An 18,592-nucleotide genomic window follows, 5' to 3' on the forward strand; every position below is an offset into this window, starting at 1 on the left:
TATTAAATATAAAAACAGAATGAAAGCAATACAGCTAGAAAAGTGTGCAGATGCACACTTGAGATAGCTATATGGATGAATGCATGGATTTTAAAAAATTAGTTATAATGCATCCAATTGGTTGTCTCACTCAGTGTTTTGATTTTAGTATTAGTGATGTATGATAAAACTTTTAATTGTCAGTGCAAAGCTGAAACCAGCCGTAGCAGCCCTTGAATCAGAAGTCCTGGCTTTTGAGTTTGACTAGAAGATTAAGGAAATGTTTTGTTATGATTAGTAATAATCATTGCTCGCCATATTTAATGCCTATGTCCATTCCCCCCCCCCTTTTTTTTTGGTATTAAATTACTTTCTTATTCAGAGTTCTCACTTCACTGACATGGTAGAGCAATGTTTTCCCACCAGACTCAGAAGTGTTTGGAAATGGAGATACATAAAGTAATGTTGTATATGTCCTCAGTACATCTTTTCTCTTGATGATATTGTATTTTGCATTAGTAACTTGCATACAAAAATGCAGAACCAGGTAGGGCTGGAAAACGTAAGAAGTCCCAAAGCTTGTAAATATATGCATAATCCAGCCCAGAAATTCTCAGGGCACATCTTCACTAGCAACGTTAAAGCAGCAGCGCTTTAACATGGCTTGTGTAGTTGCAGCATAGTGATGGGAGAGAGCTCTCCCAGCTCTATTAAAAAAACCACCTCCGCAAAGAGAATAGCTCCCAGCTATTTTTTCCACACCCTGAGCGAGAAAGTTGTAGCGCTGTAAAGTGCCAGTGTAGACAAGCCCTCAGTGAACTTGTGAATGACAGTAGCCAAAAGAAGGCAATAGGACCCACTGTAGAAAATAGGGGGCAATACCTTATGTGTAGTAGTAAAAGACAGTATTGTATAGAAACACTATAAAGGTTCTGTGAAATGCTGCATGAATCAGACAGGAATACAGGATAAAAGGCTCATTTCTGGAGGCGCAAGAGGGCAGATCACAGAACCACCTGGGAAAAAGATTTTGAGTCAGATTAGATACCAGAATCTTTTAACTGTGATGTATCACACAACCCCTCCCTCTACAAACCCAGTATCTTTCACTTATTTAAACACAACTGCCTCCTTTGTTTGTTGATCAAGTAATTAACCTTGACACCATTATAGGCTCTGTTCTTCTGCCCATCACATACAACTTGTACCATTATCAATTATTCACTGCTCTCTCTATAAAAGTTTAGGATCTTTTTTCATGTACTTCAGATGTTTTGCATTAAAGTTTTTTGCGGTTGTTGCTTGAAAGAGGCCCAATCCACATCATAACTTCTTTGTCATCATTACCCTTGTTGTGCTATTAAAATAATATGCCTTTTTCAGTGCAAATACTTTCCTGTTTAACTATTTTGTTAAAAGCAGCTCAAGACAAAATAAATTGTACTTTGTGCTGTACTGGCTGAGTTAAACCCTGTCATGACTTAAGTTTTAGAAGGTGTTCAATTGAGCTAGCTAACATGATCTAGCATCACACCTTTAAATCTGTGACTATTTGTATACTAGGCAAAAAGGTGTACATCTAACACACCTTTTTGAGTGAACACAAGGCCCTAGTCAAGACAAAGCCTGAGTTCCTATGAAAAAAAGGCTATAACACACTTTTAGATGACATTGGGTGTGCACTTGTCTTTCTGTCTGATCTAACTACTGCATCTATACTATGCTCATCATGATGGAATCTGAATGCTTCATAGGCAAATATAAAGACACAATCCCTGATTTAAAGAGTTTACAAACTAATGCCCCAAACCTGCAAGTTCTTACATACATGAGTAACTTTACACAAGTGAGTGAACTCAGTGGGACTACTCATACGAATTGTTACTCCAAGCTGCAAGTGCAGGATGGGGGCCTAAATTTAGACTAAAGATTTAAGAAGTGAAGGTTATTTAAGAAGGTTATTGCCAACCTCCAGTGTTCAAAAATCATGAGCCCCCAAAAATCATGAGGTCTAGAAACTTTCTTAAGATTTTTTTGTTTAAATGAAAGCACTAGTGTCCAGGAGCTGGGGCTTTAAGTAAAATATTAAACATCCCAGTTCCAAAGCAGCCCCACTCCCCCATTACCAGGTTGGGTGATTGTTCAATTTCACTTCCCCCAGCTCTCTGGAGTCCACACACAGGGAGCCAGAATCATCAGATTTTATGTCCGGGGTGTGAATTTCATCTTCTGAGCGTAGAATTTCCATCTAAGAAAATAAGTGTTCTACACAAAGCAGGTACAGAATTGAACCTATGTCACACAGGTGTTGGTGTAGTAATATATTATGAAAACACATAGCAGTCAATGGTCGTTAAACTCACTCTTCCACTCGTGCCATGTGGTGCTTAAATGTTATTCGACTGTACTAGAAAACATGTAGAACAGTGCAGGCAAGACTGACTAAGTGTTTTGTCTGCAGTGTCTACTTTTCCTTTTCAATAAGCACTGGCATTTTTTTTAGAAACAAACAGATCTAAAAATTATTCATCATCATCCTGATGACCATTAACTTGTGTACAGTTATAAATTAAATTATAAATATTATAAATTAAAAAAATTTTACATTTAAAAAGTTTTGCATGTATGTTTATAGCCAAAGCCTGCACGAGAGACAAGGTGGGTGAGGTAATATCTTTTATTGGACCAATTTCTGTTGGTGAAAGAGACAAGCTTTCAAGCCACACAGAGCTCTTCTTCAGGTCGAGGAAAGATACTACAAGCCTCAGAGCTCAATGTAAGGTAGAACAGATTGTATAGCATAAGTCTTTAGCACATATTCTAAGGGACCATTCAAGGCAGATACTTAATACCCAAACATGTGACACACAAAATACAAATATGCTCTGCCCCACCTTGAGCTTTATTTTCTTTTTTAATTATTGGATATTAATCACTGCTTAAACTATTCTAAGGCTATGTTTACACTAGCAACAGAACGACAAAACTTTTGTCTTTCAGAGGTGTTAAAAAAAAATCCTGAAAGACAAAAGTTTTGCCACAACAAGCGCCAGTGTGAACAGTGCATTGTCGGCAGGAGCGCTCTTCTGCCGACAACGCAAATGCTACTCATTGGGGGGAAGTGTTTTGTTGGCAGGAACTCTGACAAACAGCGGCTACACTGCACAACATTTTGCGGAACGGCTGTAGTGACACATCCATGTCCCTAAAAGCTGTGTAGTGTAGACAGCCTCAATATTAGGAGCTGTTCCCTCTCTGAATGACATTCAGCTTTTAACATCTGCTTCCTCCCTCTCACATCCCCTTGCTTGCTACTTTTATCTCTACCTTGAGTGCAAACAGCTTTAGAACTATCCTTCTGAAATAAGGCATAGTTTGAATATTTAAAAAGTGACCCATCATTGCAGGATGAGTGTCCTGGAGGGGAGTCATAGAAAGCCACATTCGCTGTGACATAGGAATGTGAGAGGGTAGAGTTCTGGAATCTAGATATAAAACCACCAGAAATTACAGAGATTCCATTTTCCCTATTGGACTGTTGCCAGGAATGAGCTGAGCCTCATGACCACATGCTTTCCAGAACTGAACTAAAGAGTTTTTGCTGGAGTTGTATTAGTCTGCCATCTAGCGAATTAGTGATAACACTGAAACAAACACTTGCCAGAATTTGTAGGGATGTGAGAAAGAAAAATTTGGTTATCACTTGGTGGTGGTAAAGATATGTTTTAATTACACACAAAAAAGACTTTGTTAAAATAATGTTATTTAGGTTGCAAAGTCTAGCACTCAAAAGTTTGCAAATGCCAGAACTAAGGTTGTCTGTGGAACCTTAATTATGTACCTTTGTGAGTATATGTAGTTCTTATTACATGTTCACATACTATTCCCTTCATTCGGTTCACAAGTAAGACAGTGTTGATCAATATTTCGTTTTACGTTCATCTCATTTACTGCACACCATCCAAAGCTTTCACTGAATACAGACATACTTTACAGACATTAATTTCCTCATGGTCTTTTCTAGTATGTTCATGCCTCACAAATGTTAATTAATTTATCTTTACAACCCCACTAAGAGCTAGGAAGATATTTTATCCCCATTTTATAAGTGGGTAACTGAATCACAGCGAGATTAAAGCCAACATTGTCAAAAGTATCCTCACATTTTGGGTGCCCAGTTTGAGACATGCAGAGCTTGGTTTTTCAGAGATGCTGAGCTGCATCTCTGGCTTCAGTGGGGAGTGCTCAGCTCCTCTGAAAAGGAGGCCCTAGGTGTCTCAGGTTGAACCTAGAAAATTTGGGGCACACAATTAGGCCCCAATCTTCCAAACATATATGTCTATGCTTAACTTCAAGCATGTGACCATTTCCACTGAGGCAAATGAGACAACTCACTGGCTTAAAGGTAGGGACAAGCATAAGCATTCACAGGATTGCGTCTTAAATTACTACTGCAAAAGAGGATTGCTCTCTGCCCTCAAATTAGCTGAAAACCATTATATAATTCTCTTCTGTATAGACACCATTTCACTCCTGAAGATTTCCAGCAGTTGAGAGCCAGAATACCCCTAATTGTTGGCTTAATGTGGATGTCATGCTGTTCCTGACATGAACCCTGAAAATAAAGTGCTAATAGAAAGACATGCAGCCCTAGATTCCAGCTTGTTAAGTTTCCAAAAGGGTTTACACGAAAAATGTAAATAAAAAATTATTAAATAATAAAAGTTGACTAATATTTGTATAAGAAAGAAAGAGAATTGATTGAGTGGAGAAAAGTATTCAAGTAAAAAAGGAACAGGAATTAGGAAGAGAGAAATAAATCTAAATACACGTGAATTATATATACTTCCTGGAAAGCTCACCCAAATATTTCTAAGGATGTTCATTTTTATTTCAGTATTGTGCTAAAACACACAACCAGGGTGAAATCCTAGACCCACTGAAGTCAATGACAAAACTCCCACGGGCTTCAATAAGGATGGGATTTCATCCTTAATATTTGTTTATGCCACATTTATGGTAATATCAATAAATTCCTTAGTTTATATTATTGTGCTAAACTACATTTAATTTACACATTTCACCCTTTCCTGCACTCTGTCCACTAAACCATCTCTGACTACTTCTAATATTCCAAATCTCTAAGCATCTTCCACCTCCTTTTGTGTACTAATGTTAAAACATGAGTAGCTCCTGTCTACTCAGTAAAATGAAACCATCCTTTATTCGCATTGTATCTGGGTCCTCTGACAGAAGTATTTCATCGGTTCATAGGTTTTAAAGCCACAAGGTACCATTATGAGCATCTAGTCTAATTTCCTCCATAACATAGGCCATAGAACTTCACTCATTTGTAATGCTGACAAGACCAATGATAATCACCAACACCTTGAATTGCACCTGGTAGCGAATAAGGTGTGAGCACAAAGACTTGAGAGCACATGTTAGATGCCTGCAATGGCCCATTCTGCTCAGAAGGCATCCTGCATCAGATGAAGCTGCTGGTTGATCTTTTAAGCTATCCCTGCATGGCATGGTATTGCCACCCTTACTTCTGTGCTACTGCTGGCGGTGGTGCTGCCTTCGCAGCAGGGCAGCCATCCAGCAGCCACTGCTCTCCCGCTGCCCAGTTCTGAATGTGCACAGTAAGCTTTTTTCCCCTAAAGCTTCTCAGGCCCCCCAGAATACATTCTGCACTCCCCACTTTGAGAACATCTGTTCTAGGTCATTTGTTCCAGTGCTTAACTACCCTTACAGCTAGGAAGTTTTTCCTAATGTCCAACTTAAATCTCCCTTGCTGCAATTTAAATCAGAAATAAATGTAGTCTTCTGGCCATTTTTGATGATAAAAGGGACCCTCATTGTATCTGAGAGTCTGGGAGCAGCAACAGAGCCAATAGCACAACTCAGCTGAATTATTTTGGCAAAAGGTGGCTATATCAAAGATGTCCATGATTCTTGAAATACACTTAGGTTCTCAATAAGAAAAGGAGTACTTATGGCACCTTAGAGACTAACAAATTTATTTGAGTATAAGTTTTCGCGAGCTACAGCTCACTTCATCGGATGCATACTGTGGAAAATACAGAGGGGAGATTTATATACACAGAGAACATGAAACAATGGGTGTTACCATACACACTGTAACGAGAGTGATCACTTAAGGTGAGCTATTACCAGCAGGAGAGCGGGGGCGGAGAGGTGGGGGAACCTTTTGTAGTGATAATCAAGGTGGGCCATTTCCAGCAGTTGACAAGAACGTCTGAGGAACAGTGGCGGGGGGTGAGGGTGAGGGGGGATTAAACATGGGGAAATAGTTTTACTTTGTGTAATGAGCCATCCACTCCCAGTCTCTATTCAAGCCTAAGTTAATTGTATCCAGTTTGCAAATTAATTCCAATTCAGCAGTCTCTCATTGGAATCTGTTTTTTAAGTTTTTTTGTTGAAGTATTGCCACTTTTAGATCTGTAATCGAGTGACTAGAGAGATTGAAGTGTTCTCCAACTGGTTTTGGAATGTTATAATTCTTGAAGTCTGATTTGTGTCCATTTATTCTTTTACGTAGAGACTGTCCAGTTTGACCAATGTACATTGCAGAGGGGCACTGCTGGCACATGATGGCATGTATCACATTGGTAGATGTACAGGTGAATGAGCCTCTGATATTGTGGCTGATGTGATTAGGCCCTATGATGGTGTCCCCTGAATAGATATGTGGACACAGTTGGTAACAGGCTTTGTTGCAAGGATAGGTTCCTGGGTTAGTGGTTCTGTTGTGCAGTGTGTGGTTGCTGGTGAGTATTTGCTTCAGGTTGGGGGGCTGTCTGTCAACAAGGACTGGCTTGTTTCCCAAGATCTGTGAGTGTGATGGGTCATCCTTCAGGATTGTTTGTAGATCCTTGATGATGCGTTGGAGAGGTTTTAGTTGGGGGCTGAAGGTGATGGCTAGTGGCATTCTGTTACTTTCTTTGTTGGGCCTGTCCTGTAGTAGGTGACTTCTGGGTACTCTTCTGGCTCTGTCAATCTGTTTCTTCACTTCCACAGGTGGGTATTGTAGTGGTAAGAATGCTTGATAGAGATCTTGTAGGTGTTTGTCTCTATCTGAGGGGTTGGAGCAAATGCGGTTGTATCGTAGAGCTTGGCTATAGACAATGGATCGTGTGGTGTGGTCTGGATGAAAGCTGGAGGCATGAAGGTAGGAATAGCAGTCAGTAGGTTTCTGGTATAGGGCGGTGTTTAAGTGACCATCGCTTATTAGCACCGTAGTGTCCAGGAAGTGGATCTCTTGTGTGGACTGGTCCAGGCTGAGGTTGATGGTGGAATGGAAATTGTTGAAATCATGGTGGAATTCCTCAAGGGCTTCTTTTCCATGGGTCCGGATGATGAAGATGTCATCAATATAGCGCAAGTAGAGTAGGGGCATTAGGGGATGAGAGCTAAGGAAGCGTTGTTCTAAGTCAGCCATACAAATGTTGGCATACTGTGGGGCCATGCGGGTACCCATTGCAGTGCCGCTGCTTTGAAGGTATACATTGTCCCCAAATGTGAAATAGTTATGGGCAAGGACAAAGTCACAAAGTTCAGCCACCAGGTTTGCTGTGACATTATCGGGGATACTGTTCCTGACAGCTTGTAGTCCATCTTTGTGTGGAATGTTGGTGTAGTGGGCTTCTACATCCATAGTGGCCAGGATGCTGTTTTCAGGAAGATCACTGATGGATTGTAGTTTCCTCAGGAAGTCAGTGGTGTCTCAAAGATAGCTGGGAGTGCTGGTAGCGTAGGGACTGAGGAGGGAGTCTACATAGCCAGACAATCCTGCTGTCAGGGTGCCAATGCCTGAGATGATGGGGCATCCAGGATTTCCAGGTTTATGGGTCTTGGGTAGCAGACAGAATACCCCAGGTCGGGGTTCCAGGGGTGTGTCTGTGCGGATTTGATCTTGTGCTTTTACAGGGAGTTTCTTGAGCAAATGCTGTAGTTTCTTTTGGTAATCCTCAGTTGGATCAGAGAGTAATGGCTTGTAGAAAGTGGTGTTGAAGAGCTGCCTAGCAGCCTCTTGTTCATATTCTGAACCTATTCATGATGACGACAGCACCTCCTTTGTCAGCCTTTTTGATTATTATGTCAGAGTTGTTTCTGAGGCTGTGGATGGCATTGTGTTCTCTGCATTTACAATGTAAACTGGAGTGTCAGATGAATTCCATTTTTTAATTAGGGTCTGTGGAGATGAGATATACATTTTGGATTACATTCTTCCTTCAAACCAAAGAACACCCATTGGAAATCAATGGGAAGATCGTACAAACTTCAAGGGTAGAATATGGCCTTTATGTAGTAATGGGGCCACCCACACAAGAGCCATCTGCTGAGCCGCCACCACTCTTCCCTAGGTAGATTTCATCCCCCACAACTCCCAACCAATGCTTCCTCGTCTTCAGGCAAGCAACAGTCCATCCTACTCAGCAAAGGACTCTGTGTGGTATTCCCTGCCAGCACTACCTCAGAAGAACTATGATGGAGTGGGAACAGTGAAGGCTTCCCACAAAGCCCTCTGATGGAGTGAAGAGCTCTGGGTTTCAGAGGTAACCCCTAATAATTGAACAGGACAGTTCACACCTCTTAGAGACATTGTTTCAGGCCTGGTCTATGTTTAAAATTTAAGTTGACCTAGCTACATCACTCAAGGATGTGAAAAATTCACACTTCTGAGCTACATAGTTAAGCCAGCCTAAGCCTTAGGTCTGTTCTATACTACGGGCGGGAGGATCGATCTAAGTTACGCAACTTCAGTTACATGAATAACGTAGCGGTGTCTTTACTGCGGTGAGTCAACTGCTGACATTCCCCCGTCAACTCCGCCTCTCACTACGGTGGAGTACCGAAGTCGAAGGGAGAGCACTTGGTGGTCGATTTATCGTGTCTAGACTAGGCATGATAAATCAACCCCCGCTGGATCGATCACTGCCTGTTGATCACTGCCCATCGATCCAGCGGTAATGTAGACAAGCCCTAACTGTAGACAGCATTAGGTTGATAGAAGAATTCTTCCATTAATCTATTTTCCACCTCTCAGGGCGGTGGATTTGCTGCTGATGAAAGAACCTCTTCCATTGCTATAGGGTCTACACTACAGTGCTACAGCAGCACAGCAGCAACTATGCTACTGTATCACCATTTCTAGTGAGGACCTAGCCTCAGGATGTCTCTAGACTCAGGAAGACATAGTTATCCACTACACTCAGTTCACATTTAGTAGGTTTTCTTCAAAATGTAGAAGAATTCTGACAATTGGAATATGTCATGAGGGCCAAACACATGAAGTGGGCTGAATGTTTGACAGCAAGAAACTTCTGAATAGCTTGAGATTCAGTTATTTGAAAAACTACCTCTTACCCTATACTCTGCGGTAGCAGTTAAATAGCATCTGGGCAACCAATGATTTGGCTATCTCTGAGAGCAGTTGCCTTTGAAATCTGCTCCACTCTGTGGTCTGCCAGGGTTTGAATTTCACAACCTTCAGGGTGTAATGTAAAGTCCATTTATCTTGTTTAGCATTTGATTGACTGATTCTACTTTAATTGTTTCTTCAAGCAGCATGTAATTTGTATCTTTAATTTTTGTAATTGAAGCACCTAAGGTGCCACAGTAACAGCTGCTATAAATATTGGTACCATACATAAACTCCTTTGTGTTCGTCCACTGATGCATAACTCCTACCATACTCAGTTATTGAGCAGTGGAGTCCACAGAGAATTACTCAAATAATTCACACTTAGTTGTGTATTTGCCCTTCAGCTTCATGCCTATTACTGAACAAAGCATGAATCACTACAGTGTAGCTCAAATTAGAAATTGTCTTGTTGCTTTAACTATGTGAGCCTTTCAAAAAAAATTCAGAGAAGCTCTGTTTAACAAGCAAGCTCAGATCTATAAACTGTTTTTCATGTTATTTCCAAACACAATCTATAATTTAAACAACACAGCCCTTGCAAATGCATTTGGGCTGACTCTTGTTAGGTGACAGACTTCACCTCCCACAAATAAAATAAAAAAATAAAATGCCTTTCTAATCACACTACTGTGAAAGCCAATAAACGTAATTGAAAAAAACATTCAAAGCTTCAACCAGAATTTGCAACGACCAAAACATCTACAGGGATTTTTCTAAAGGAATTTTATTTCTGTAACTTAGGCGCCTCTTTTAATTCTCTCATGTTGGGCTGTAAAAGAAATAAGATGATGGGGCATGCCCACAGTTGGTGTAAATTGTCCTGGTTCCATTGACCTTCACTAATTTTAATGGAGCAACAGTTTACACCGCCAGAGAATCTGCTCCCATATTTCATACTGGCTTACTTTGTGCCTGGATTGTAGTAAGAAAGTAATTCTGTTTTTAAAGGATGGAGTATTATTTATTACCAATAAATTAAATAAATAAACATACCAGTCAGTGAATAAAGAAGAAGGGCCCTGAAGAGTTTACAGTCCAAAGACAGGAAAATAAACAGACAGCAGATAGAGAAAAGAAGAACAAAAAATATAGAGCTATTAGGGCTGTCGAGTGATTAACCGTGTGATTAATCGCCCTGTTAATAATAGAATGTCATTTATTTAAATATTTTTGGATGTTTTCTACATTTTAAAATATATTGATTTCAATTACAACACAAAATACAAAGGGTACAGGGCTTACTCTTTATTTATTTTTGATTACAAGTCTTTGCACTGTAAAGAACCGAAAGAAATAGTATTTTTCAATTCACCTAATACAAATACTGTAATGCAATCTCTTTAGCATGAAAATTTAATTTACAAATATAGAATTATGTACAAAAAACTGCATTCAAAAATAAAACAATGTAAAATTTTAGAGCCTGCAAGTCCATTCAGTCCTACTTCTTGTTCAGCCAATCGCTCAGACAAACAAGTTTGTTTACATTTGCAGGAGATAATGCTGCTGCTTCTTGTTTACAATGTCACCTGAAAGTGAGAACAGGCATTTGCATGACACTTTTGAAGGAGCATACGAATATTTAGCATATCTGGCATGAAATACCTTGCAAATTTCAATTGGTATTCTATTGTTTCAGTTTTAATAAAACTGATATTAATCACAATTAATTTTTTGGCGTTAATTGAGTGAGTTCACTGCGATTAATTGACAGCCCTAATAGTTATATTCCTCTAACAGCTATTGTGTGAGTGATATAAAAAATACTAAGCTTATTTTTCTTCCATTAACTTGTATATTGGTAGAGGTTATTTTTATTTTGTTTTGCATTCTCTATGCTAGAAAATTATCAGAATACTGAGAGACCAGTGTGAGACTTAAAATATTCACAATCTCAGTCTTGTTATTTTCATAATTATTTGAAAGTGATCTTTAAAATGCTATTTAGCTAATATATGGATATGGAGAAGAAAAATTTGTTTTCAAAGCCACCAACAAGGCTCAAATGGCGATAATTTTGAAGGCCCAGAATACAGTATGTGTGGTTTTAAGATGTAAATGGTTGAGAGTCTCTATGGGCCATGCTCTGAATAGTTCCTTTTATACCAGTAATTGAGTAGGATGAGAAACTGGGAAGGGCATTACACTACCGAATCAGAAATCGAGCTACTTTAAAACAAGATTGTATTTATAACCAAAAATCTATTGCACTGAAAGTCATTGTGGAGAGGAGGAAATTAATAACCTACACCTCTACCCTGATATAATGCAACCCGATATAACACGAATTCGGATATAACATGTTAAAGCAGCGCTCTGGGGGGCGGGGCTGCGCGCTCCGGCGGCCTGTTAAGGGTGCTGGGCTGGGGCCGAGGGGTTGGATAAGGGGCAGAAGGTCTCGGGGGGCAGTCAGGGGACAGGGAGCAGGGGGGGGGGGTTGGGTGGTTCAGAGGTTCTGGGGGCAGGGCGGTCAGGGGATGGGAAACAGGGGTGTTGGATAGGGTATGGGAGTTCCGGGGGGCCTGTCAGGGGGTGGGAGTGTGGATGGGGGTGGGGCAGTCAGGGAACAGGAAACCGGGGGGTTGGGTAGGGGTGAGGTCCTGGGGGTGATTAGGGACGGGGGGGGGTCTCTGGAGGGGGTGGTCTGGGACAAGGAGAAGGGGGAGTTAGATAGGGGGTGGGGTCTTGGGAGGGGTGGTTGGGGTGGGGAATCTCTGGAGGGGGTAGTCAGGAGACAAGGAGCGGGGGGGTTGGATGGGTTGGGGGTTCTGAGGGGTCAGTCGGGGGTGGGGAGTGACTATTAATAATGGAAATGCTTGCAGCCAAAGCAAGTTCGATATAATGCTGTTTCACCTTTAACGTGGTAGGATTTTTTGGCTCCCGCATACCACGTTATATCGGGGTAGAGGTGTATATGTTAGGTACATCAGGCAGGATGAAGTGGTGCAGACCCCAGTGAAGTATTAAAGTCATGTAACTAATTACATTCTTGATTTAGCAATTAGAGTGAGCAGTTGGAAATTAGACCAGTGTCATAAAACCCACCATCATCTCCAGAATTCTGAGGTTGTGGCACTTTACCCGTCGGAGTATTTTGATAGTTTGTCTTCGAAGGCAAATTGAATCAGAACTCTTTACGAAGACCCAGAAGGAAGATACTGTTCTTCCCACAGGCTGCTCTACTGTGAGTTGATTAGGATGCTATATTAATCTTTTATCCTCAGTCAAGTACCCAGTGGGCACTTCTTCTTTCTTTGCCCTCAGACTTCCATGGTTTAACAGATGATATGTGAAAGATGTGGCAGGAGAGAAACTGACTAGAATGCCAGTATCAGAAGTCTTTAACTAAAGCTGAGTGACTGTATCATACAGAGAGATTCAGAATTCTTACGTCATTGCTGTGCAGGAGGCAAAGAAAGTTTTGGCTTTCACCTCAGCTGGGGTTCCTAGGCAGTGGCACTGTGATAATGCAAATAATTAAAAATAATAATAATAAATAGTGTATTTGTTTCACAAAGCAGACAGGTTGGTTATTCTAAATTTCTTCCTGTTGTGGAGAAGTTTCTAATTATTTTGCAGATTTAGAGTGAGCTGTCTGGTTCTGTGGCTGCAAAGCAGTATAAATGCTTTCTTCTTTGGATGAGTTTGGGGTAATACTCACTGAGGTACTAGAGGTGCTGGGAGCTCTTCATCCTATAACCTGTCCTTTTAACAGGAGTCCCTTTTGGCTGATGTGGGCCTCCTAGAGATAAAAATTGATCCACTGCTGGTGAACATTGTTGACACTTTCCTTATGGAGGGTAGCATGCCAGCTTATCTTAAGTAAGCTGTTGTGCAGAAGATGAACCCACATGATTCTAACAAGCTAGTTAATTATTGCACAATATCTAATCTTCTAGTTCTGGATAAGACTAGAACACCTATATGTCTGAGATCTTCAAACAAACAGCACTTCTGGTAGATCTCCTCTTAGTGAGGATGATTGGGTTTCCATACTGATAGATTTAATGCTATCAGTTGTTTTTGATATTATTGACTTTGAGGAGTTACTGATTCACCTGAAAACTGTGGCAGAAATTGACAGGGCTGCTCTTGGTGGCCCTATTCCTTTTTTTGCTGAGCATTTACAGAAAGTGATGTTGGGCAATTGCTTTCATTCTTAAGAGTGTTGTCTTGTGCGAGCTCCAGAGGCTTCCATCTTGTCTCCCCTCTTGCTGAATATGTATACAGGTATGTTGAGAGGATTAAAGAGGAGATGTAGGCTGCTGTGCTGGTGCTCTGTATCTCACCAGACCCTGCCACTGCAGTTAGATGCTTGGCCCAGTGATCCAGGCCTAGATGAGATGCCAGTGGCTGAAGCTCACTCTATATAAAATGTAGGTGATGTTGGTGCATTGGGGAACTCAGCCAGATGATGGTGGGAGATGATGGATGGTGTTTCTACCACTTGGCGGGGTCCTCAGCCAGGGGTGCTGTTGGCTCTCCCGTTAGTATGAAACAATCAGAGGGAAGCGGGGCCCCAAGGAGGCTTTCTCCCATCTCCCTCGGGCTACGGGGCTGCAGCTACTTCTTGTAGGGGTGATCCCGGTTCCTCTGACTCGCAGCACAGCCACGCCATTAGTCTGGCGCAACGAGCTCTGAGGGGGCTGCTCTTCACCAACAGTTAGCGCGGGGAAGCGGAGGCTGACGCCACCGTGCACGAGCGCACCACGACCAGCTCGGGAGAGTACCAGCTGCTTCCTTCGGCCCACCCACGGGAGCCTCCTTTTGCTTCTGTACACGCACCAATCACTTCCGCCTCGCTGCGGCGTGCTGAGGTCAGAGGGTGTGCGTGACACGCTATTCCCTGCGTCTCCTCCTTTTCCGCGCGTCTCCGCGCAGCGCGGCGCCCCTCTCTACAATCCTCGCGCATACGCTCTGCTCCTTCGGCCTCCCAGCAGCCCCCGCGCGGTGCCGTTCCTCCCCCCGTGAAAGCCGATCGGGGGCGGCTGGGCGGCCATTTTGTTCCTGGACCCTGGGTTGCTGGACTCGGCGGCGGCGGCGGCGGCCGTGTGGCTGGCGGGACCCGGGGAGCCGCCGCAGCAGCGCTGGTCGCTTTTTAAAGGGTTTTAATCTGTTTTGGGGGCCGCTGCTCGGCCCTGTTTTAACCCGCCATGTCCGGAGAGGGAGCCGCTGGCGACCAGGTGAGCGGGAGCTACGAGGCCGGTCGCCTAGGGGCAGCGGCCTGGGGTGGGCAGCGCGGTACGGGGGTGGCGGTGGCGAAGGGGGTACCCGCCCCCGTGTAGGCCTTGGGTGAGTAGCTTGGCCGGGCCTTCCCTGTGGCTGGGGGAGGGGGCGGCCGAGTTGCAGGGGTCCGCTGGGCGTGTGCACGGGAGCAGGTGGGAGGAGTGGCTCTGGGAAGCGGGGAGCACAGGCGGTTTTTTCGCTCTTTAGAGTTAGGGCTCCCCCGACCAACTGCAGGTCCTTACTGTAGGATGGTGGCACAATCAAAAAATGGGCCCGTTCTCGCCTTACCCCAACACATATTGTACGAAATCTTAGATTTCCATATTTAATCAAATACAGTCGGGAAACGCCTTGCATGCGACTCACGGTGGGTGCTGGCCTTTTAGACTAGTTAAACCGAAGACACTTTTTAAAATTCGCTTTTGCCATCCATGTTGGCAAGCACGTTTTCTTTCGAGTCAACTTGGACAATAGGAAGTGTAATTTGTTTCAGTTTCTGGATGCCATGAACTACTAGTAATATCTCGGTTTCAGTCTCCAGAGGATAGTTGAAACCCAATTAAGCTGTTTAGAAACGAATATTTTATTTGCCTTTGTTAAATAAATTTAAACTTTGGGCTTATACTAAGAGATTGTGCCCTTTTAAACAAACTCTAGTGACTTTTCTAAATTTCAGAAGAGTAATGTACTATAAAATCTTTTTAAACAACTCATTTGAATGCATCCGATGAAGTGAGCTATAGCTCACGAAAGCTTGTGCTCAAATAAATTTGTTAGTCTCTAAGGTGCCACAAGTACTCCTTTTATTTTTACATTTAACAATGAAAATATTAAAACGTACTTGTTCGACAGAGGTTGTCTTTCCCCTGAACAGATTTGTAATGGAGGGAATCTCTTCCCCGTTGCTTTTTGTACAGCAAATACCTCATTTTAATTACGTTTACATCAACTTCACTGTGTGTTTAATATGCTGTTGTGGGAAATAACTTTTCATTAACTTGTTTTTGTTTATTTTATAGGCAGATACAATCTGGTATTGTACATCATCCCCCTTAGAACTGGTGTTACTATGAAATGCTTTCTTCACTTTCCAGCTTTCTTTCCTTCCGTCCTTCCGGTATTGAAGAGCCTGCTCTGCCAGTCAGAGCTATATTTTAAATCCATACTCACTTTGCGGGAAAACCCAAAGTTTCTGAAGCAGGGAGGAGTGATGGAAACAAGCTCAGAGGAGATGGAGACCACATATATAGAGTACTTAAACAAGTTGATGATTCTGCTCTTCCCTTCTTAGTGAACTTTATTTTTTAATGGAGGTGTGAGTTAAGAGAAGTTTACCTGCAAATCAGCACTATCACCCCCACTTCTCACCCAGGCTTTAGTAGTGGGGGAAGTGAGTGCCTAGGTTATAGGGAGACACTTCAAAGGAACACCGGTTCTGGGGGGGGGGGGATGGGGACCTCATTATCTATTTTAAAGCTCTCAAATCTTGTCTGCCTGTAAAGTAAAATAAATTTAAAACAAGCTAAATTAAAATAGACTTCACAAAAGTATATAGCAAAATTGATCTAATACATATTCAAAATTCAGTGCTTTTCCCATTGAAACCAATACGGAAAGTTACTTACTCACAGTTACGCTATTTACTTCTTGGCAGCCATTTTCCTTGTAAAGTTCACTGCAACAGGAATTCTGATGTTCCCATACTTGTCTACTTTTGATGTAAAATTGCAGCAGTCAAAAAAGCTGCCAGTGTTGGCAATCATTAAGAAAGGAGTCGATAATAAGACAGAAAATATCATATTGCTTCTGTCTAAATCCATGGTACGCCCACATCTTGAATACTGTGAAGATGTGGTCACCCCATCTCAAAAAAGATATATTGGAATTGGACAAGGTTCAGAAAAGGGGGGGGGAATGGTTTGAGGTATGGAACAGCTTCTGTATGAGGCAAGATTAAGAAGATTGGAACTTTTCAGCTTGGAAAAGAGACAACTAAGGGGGGATATAATAGAGGGCTATAAAATCATAACTGGTATGGAGAAAGTAAATAAGGAAGCATTATTTACTCATAACTCAATAATTGTGGGTCACCAAATGAAATTAATAGGCAGCAGGTTTTAAACAAACAAAATGAAGTATTTCTTCACACAATGCGTAGCCAACCTGTGGAACTTTTTGCCGGAGGATGTTGTGAAGGCCAACACTATAACAGGGTTCAAAAAAGAACTCCATCAATAGCTATTAGCCAGGATGGGCAAGGATAGCCTCTGTTTGCCAGAAGCTGGGAATGGGTGATGGGGGATGCATCACTGGATGATTACCTGTTCTGTTCATTCCCTCTGAAGTACCTGACATTGGCCACTGTCGGAAGACAGGATACTGGGCTAGATGGATCTTTGATTGACCCAGTATGGCTGTTCTTATGTTCTAAATATTTTATAATATGCAACATTACATAGGAAAATCTTAGTGTTTCTCTTTAAACATTTAATGGAATTGTACTGATTTGGGCATTTTAAAGTTGTTTAATGAAGCGTTACCTCTTGGAAATAACTTTTAGTATGGTTTCATGGAAATTTCAACAAGGCAAAATTACTGGGCAGTGACTTAATTGTATACCTCTTTCATCGCTGCAAAGACTATTAGAAAGCCATTTATGAAAAATTAAAAATAATGTTCTGTCCACAATAAGGGTAAAACCATTCTAAAAGTAAGCTTCCTGGTATAATTATTCTTGTGTAGCCATCCGTTTGAGGATTTCCACAGTCAAAGAACTGTCAAGACTCGTTGGATGTGCAGCATGAGAGTGGAAGGTAGTGGTGAGGTTATCAATTTTAGTAATGTTTACATGTGAGTAAATCTTGTATAAAGGGGAAAATACTTCAGTTTAGTAGTATAGAAATGTAGGGGAAGATGTCCATGAGCTACCTACCACTGGTAAAGCTGCTGTTAGCAAGATTAATTTGTGTGATGGTAAAAATGCTCGATCCCACTGGACTGTTGTCAGCATTAGATCTCCCACCAGTTCTATCACTGGTATTATCATTTAATTACTTTTTAAATTACCTAGTGTAGACAAGGCTTTGCTATTTCCGATGAGAGTTAAGGGTGCTGAGCACCTCAGAGATCAGGCCTTTAAGCCTATGCAGTTTGAGAGTTCTGTATAGCCTGTCTAAAGCATGTAATTTCACAAGGTTTTGGAGCTTGCATGGTTTATATTAAAGGTTGCTAATATTTTCCTCACTGCTCTAACTCAGCTTCTTACTGATCCCATGATCCTTAAACTGTATCCATGCTGGTGAACCCATTTATTTCAATGGGGCTCTGTGCAGACACAGGGTTTTGACTGTGTGGATCTAATCTGAGGATCAGGGCACAGCTTCTTCAATGTACTGGGTACAATTTCCAGTAATCTAAGAGACTTAGACATCCAAATCTCTTTAGTGCTTTTGAAAATTTTAACCACAAATTAAGTATCTGTAACAGAATTTTACTAGGATGCAAGTGTAATTGGATTCTGTTTTGTTTCCTGGATCAAAGTAAAATGTCTTTGATTTCTATTTCAATGATAACAGAATACATTTTAATATTAAAAGGTTTTCAAGGTAAAAATGAAACCACAGAGAATAACATGATTAAATAAATCCTGCAACTCACTCCCCTCCTCCACTACACTGGAACTGCTTTTACCAAGGTATTTCACAACCTCTTTCTGGCCAAATCTCTAGGCCTCTGTATTACATTCTCATTCTCCTTGACCTCTTTGGTTCTGCTGATACAGTTACATGTCCTTTTTGAACTCCCTTGGCTTCAGCGATACTGTCCTTGCCTTGTTTTCTACTGTCCTTGCCTTACCTCTTTTATTTCTTCAGTGACTGTTGTCAGGGTGCTCCCTCCTTTCTCAGTCCTGGATGTCTCACTGCCAACTTAAACTTA

General features: G+C 41.7%; 1 protein-coding gene across 3 annotated transcripts in view; it reads left to right on the forward strand.

The window, feature by feature from the left end:
* Positions 1 to 18,592, forward strand: part of CSTF3 (cleavage stimulation factor subunit 3) — a 136,670-nt gene that overhangs the window by 45,454 nt on the left and 72,624 nt on the right. Inside the window, exon 1 of one of the 3 annotated variants that reach the window (XM_073347710.2) lies at positions 14,332 to 14,613. The exons of the other annotated variants lie outside the window; for them this stretch is intronic. Within the exon in view, the coding sequence (XP_073203811.1) occupies positions 14,584 to 14,613 (30 nt within the window). The 5' untranslated portion in view covers positions 14,332 to 14,583. Of the gene's footprint in view, positions 1 to 14,331; positions 14,614 to 18,592 lie in introns of those variants that run through there. 3 annotated transcript variants of the gene reach the window in all.

This window comes from Lepidochelys kempii, chromosome 6 (genome assembly GCF_965140285.1).
Source record: "Lepidochelys kempii isolate rLepKem1 chromosome 6, rLepKem1.hap1, whole genome shotgun sequence".
Taxonomy (NCBI): Eukaryota; Metazoa; Chordata; order Testudines; family Cheloniidae; genus Lepidochelys; species Lepidochelys kempii.